We start from the raw sequence: 3,947 nt of genomic DNA, 5'->3' as shown, positions 1-3,947 counted from the left end.
CACCAGGCTGTGTAGGGTGGGACCCTCTCTAGCCAGGCCCTGCCTGGGTGTTTCCCTCTTTCTGGCTGAGGCTGCTCTCACACAGCCTGAGCTGCTGACAGGCCCAGGGTGCAGTGACCGATGGCAATATAGCCTCCCTCATCAGCAGAGATGCCTTGGAGCCGGAGTCACAACTGGATCCTGTGAGTGGTATCCCTGGCCTCTTTGTGCTTGGCAGGGACCCTTGCTGTGGAGGCAGTGAGACAAGAGGGAGGCCTTACCCCAGAGCTACCCTGCTTCCAGCAGAGCAGGACCCTCCTTCCCTCACTGTCAGCACTGCTTGCACTGGGGAGCTGAAGCCACCACCTGGATATCAGGGTATCTCCAGATGCCTTGATGGGGCACCCAGAGCCCAGGCCCAGGGACAGCAGCTGCCAGCATAGGCAGGGCCTCAGGCTGCAGGGAAACAGTCACTGCCCCCAACCACCCCAGGGATCACCAGGCCTCTCCATGCCAGGCTATGCCCCCTGGCCACAGGGACTGACAGCTCATGGCAGAGCGCCCCCGCCCCCCCCCCCCCCAGCATTGAGGAAGGGCCCCCGGAACTCACCCGCCCAATGGCTGGTTTCCGTACAGTATTTATTCCCCCTCACCAGCGGACAGCTGTGCTGAGGGGTGGGGCCCGCAGGGGGATGTTCCCAGGCCATGCGGTGCTGGCTCATCACATGGCGAAGAGGATGAGGAAGGCCACCATGAGACAGAAGAGCCCCATGGCCTCAGAGAGCGCGAAGCCCAGGATGGCGTAAGAGAAGAGCTGCTGCTTCAGCGATGGGTTCCTGTTGCGGGGGTTGTGATCAGGGGGCGCCCAGGCTATTGGCAGGGAGGCTACAGGGGTACCTCAGCCAGCCCCAACTTCTGGGGCTGGTGGGGTGGCAGGGGGTGGCTAGGCTCCAGGACCCAGCAGGGTTTGCTCTAGGCTCCATATGTGATGGGCACAGGTCGGCTGGCAGCAGGCCCCACACAGCCAGGGAGATGGGATGGACTGGACAACATAACGCTGCCTGCAGCCACTAGAGGGCACCCATGGAGGCACACAGGACAGTCCATATAGCTAAGTGGGGACCAGAGCAGACTCCCAGCACCCCATCTCCTAGAAACAGGTGCCCTGGAGGAGTATGCTATGGAAACCCATCCGGGCTCATAGGACATGCCCACCCCATTAAAGACATGAACCAGACCCATCTCACCAGCTTCTGGTGCAGGCTGGACTTGAAGTGCCAGGTTGGGGCCTGGGTTAAGGCCTGGCCTCTCCTGCTTATGCCAAGCAGCAGCCAGGAGGACTGGTCAGCTCCTCCCAGCTGCCTCCCCACAGCAGTTCCAAGAACCCAGCCCCACTGAGAACGGGACTGGTGGCAGAGAGCTCCCTCCTCACCTGGCGTAGCCGATAATGAGGCTGCCGAAGACGGTGCCAATGCCAGCACCAGAGCCGGCTACGCCCACGGTGGCGGCACCAGCGCCGATGAACTTGGCAGCCGTGTCGATGTCCCTGCAGACAGCGCTAGCGTGCAGCTCCCGGTGCGCAGCCTGGAGGAGTGGGGAGCTCAGAGGCACTGGGCAGAGCTGGGGGGGAAGAGGAACAGGATGAGATGTGCGAGAGCTGAGGATAAACCTGGGCCAGAGGGTGGAGGCAAGGGCAGGGGGGAGGGAGGGGAGGAGGTGGCGTGAGTCGGCATGGCAGGTCACAGACCTGGGAGCCCCATGGTTCCAGCAATGGTCCCTACCCTTGGGCCTTGCCCCGAGCTCACAGAAGGGGCCCACTGCCTGCTCTCTTCCCACCAGGGGCAGGTTCCAGAGGGCTTTGCTCACCACCTAACCCCAGGGGAAGCCCCCCACAATTCCCTTGAAATGCAGCCATTGCTGGGGTGGAACACAGGAGCTGCTTAGCAGCCTAGCCCCACAGTTCCAGGCAAGGTTAGACTTCGTTGAAGTCGCCGGGGTGTTGGAGGCTCAGGTGAAACCAGACCATGGAGCCCAGCACCCCCTGGCACTGGGTGGGGAGGGACTGATTCGGGCTTGAGGGGAAGGGAGAGCACCCGCTGCTAGGCCCCAGCCCCTCCTGGTTTCAGGTTAACCCAGGGAAGGGGCAAGCCAGCCTGACACAGCCAGGCCATTACCCCTGCTCCGAGGTCAGCCTGCTGGCATGCCAGGCACATGCAGGTGCCACAGACCCTCCCCACTTCCATGGGAAAATGGTTGTTACCTCCTGTGTTGGGGCCTCAGGCCTGCTCAGCAGGGAGGCGGAGAGGGGTCTGTACAGCAGCCTGGGGCCAGTCCTCACCTGCGGAAAGACAAAACCATTGCTCAAGCCAGACCCCTGCAGTTCTAAAAGGGAGCACATTTCCATGCCCTCCTGTCCCTCGCCACCTGGGCTGTGCCAAGAAGGCACAAATGGGGACTGTGCAAATGCTGCATCTGCCCCAACTATGCTGCCCCAACAGCCCTGTTCCCTGGGAGCCAGGCAATACAGCAGAAACTCACACGGCAGATACAGGTGACTGCAACACGGGGTGCCCTGGCCATGGGAAAAGCAGACCCCAAGCTCCAGTGCCCTGTACATCCCTGTGAACCCAGCTTGGCAGGGCTGTGGATTCACCATGGCCAGTTGGGATCAGACCACTGGCTCAGGATGCAGCTGTACTGAAGCCCCGGAAACACGAACACGGCCCCAAAGAACAGCAGCCAGAGGGGGAAACTGAGGCACAAAGTACACTCAGCCACCAGCCCAGCTGCGAACAGAACCCAGGCGTCCTGGAGCATTGGCAGTCCAATAACTCCCCCCACGCACACTCCTGCCCCTGGGCAGAGCCTTTTAACCAATGCTGTCAGCCCCCCCAGCCCTGTTTGATTCTTTCACTGCACAAAACAGCGTTTTGGGGGTTTCTAACAAAAAAAAGCGACTGGCGGATGGCCAGGCCAGGACATAGGGCACCCCTATGTGGTGCCCCCTGGTTAGGGCATGAGGTCCTGCAGCCCTGGGGGAGCCTGGGCTCATGTGCAGGTGGGGAGGAGGGAGGAGTGGCTGGAAGAGAGTGGAGCAGAGCTAGGAGGTGTCTGTATCAGAGGAAACCTGTTGCCCGTTGCCCCCTGCCCTCACCCAGTCCTTGCACGTGCTGAACTGGGCTGAGTGGGGGTGCTGCCTGTGGCTGAAGCTCCAGAGGTGCAGCCCTGCCTGGATGCCTTCCCCAGGGCTGGCTCAGCTGCCCTATCGCAAGCACCTGGGGCTCTGGGGGCTGCATTTCCCAGCATGCCTAGGGGCTCCAGTTCCCACAATGTTCCCCATCTTTGGCTCCTGGACCACACAATTAAGCAAAGAGAAGTTGACTTAAAATCCACCTCTGACCGGGATGGACACAGCACTCCTGGGTTCTCGGCTGGGCTTCGCCACCAATTTCAGAGGCAAGGCAGGAGGCATCCGTGCCTTGGCTTTCCTAATCACACACTAGAGCTGTGGCCTGCCAGTAGCACAGCGGGGCTCCTAGTGCAGACACTGGGGGTTCAAGTCCTGTTCCCCACATCATGGCACTCTCTGCTCCCTTGTGGGAGGTCTGAGCGCTTGGAAAGGCTTAGCCAGGTGGATCCTGGCCTGACAGCCCAACTCCACCAGGCTGGGAAGACAGGCCGATGCTGTGCAGAGGGCTCTCCAGATGGCTGTGGCTGGCAATACTCACCAGGACAGGCAGAGCGATGAGCTTGGTGCAGGCGTACATGGTTGGGCGGTTGGGGTGACACACGTGAGGACTGCAAGAGAAAGCAACGTGTTACGTCAGGGAGGAGCCCTGGCACGGGAGGGTCAAGCTGGGGCCGCAGATACCGGGGCTGGGAGGGGAACGAGCACCCACTAGCTCTGCATCCCCGAGCGCCGGGGGGCTCCCACAGACCAGACCCCCATAACCTCCCTGGGGATCCCC

The 3,947-nt window shown here is 61.6% G+C and overlaps 1 protein-coding gene across 1 annotated transcript; it reads right to left on the bottom strand.

Annotated features, from left to right (window-relative positions):
* Positions 1-601: 601 nt before the first annotated feature.
* ATP5MC2 (ATP synthase membrane subunit c locus 2) lies at positions 602-3,858 on the bottom strand. The gene is made up of 4 exons (XM_006030567.3): positions 3,708-3,858; positions 2,240-2,317; positions 1,412-1,599; positions 602-815 (listed from the first exon to the last, which is right to left on the bottom strand). The coding sequence occupies exons 1-4, from the start codon at positions 3,744-3,746 to the stop codon at positions 701-703; spliced, it is 420 nt and encodes a 139-aa protein (XP_006030629.1). The 5' UTR covers positions 3,747-3,858; the 3' UTR covers positions 602-700.
* Positions 3,859-3,947: the final 89 nt, after the last annotated feature.

The sequence above is a fragment of the Alligator sinensis genome, unplaced genomic scaffold, assembly GCF_000455745.1.
Source record: "Alligator sinensis unplaced genomic scaffold, ASM45574v1 scaffold1542_1, whole genome shotgun sequence".
NCBI lineage: Eukaryota > Metazoa > Chordata > Crocodylia > Alligatoridae > Alligator > Alligator sinensis.
The sequence above is the reverse complement of the archived record's forward strand: the minus strand, read 5'-3'. Positions and strand labels throughout refer to the sequence as shown.

Bases quoted from the DNA above. Each gene is read 5' to 3' on its own strand.
- ATP5MC2 (XM_006030567.3), bottom strand. From the start codon at position 3,746: ATGTACGCCTGCACCAAGCTCATCGCTCTGCCTGTCCTG. The intron at 1,600-2,239 runs GTAACAACCATT...CTTCCCCCCCAG, and splicing joins CTGAGGCCCCAACACAGGAG to CTCTGCCCAGTGCCTCTGAG. The intron at 816-1,411 runs GTGAGGAGGGAG...CCCCCGCAACAG, and splicing joins CTCATTATCGGCTACGCCAG to GAACCCATCGCTGAAGCAGC.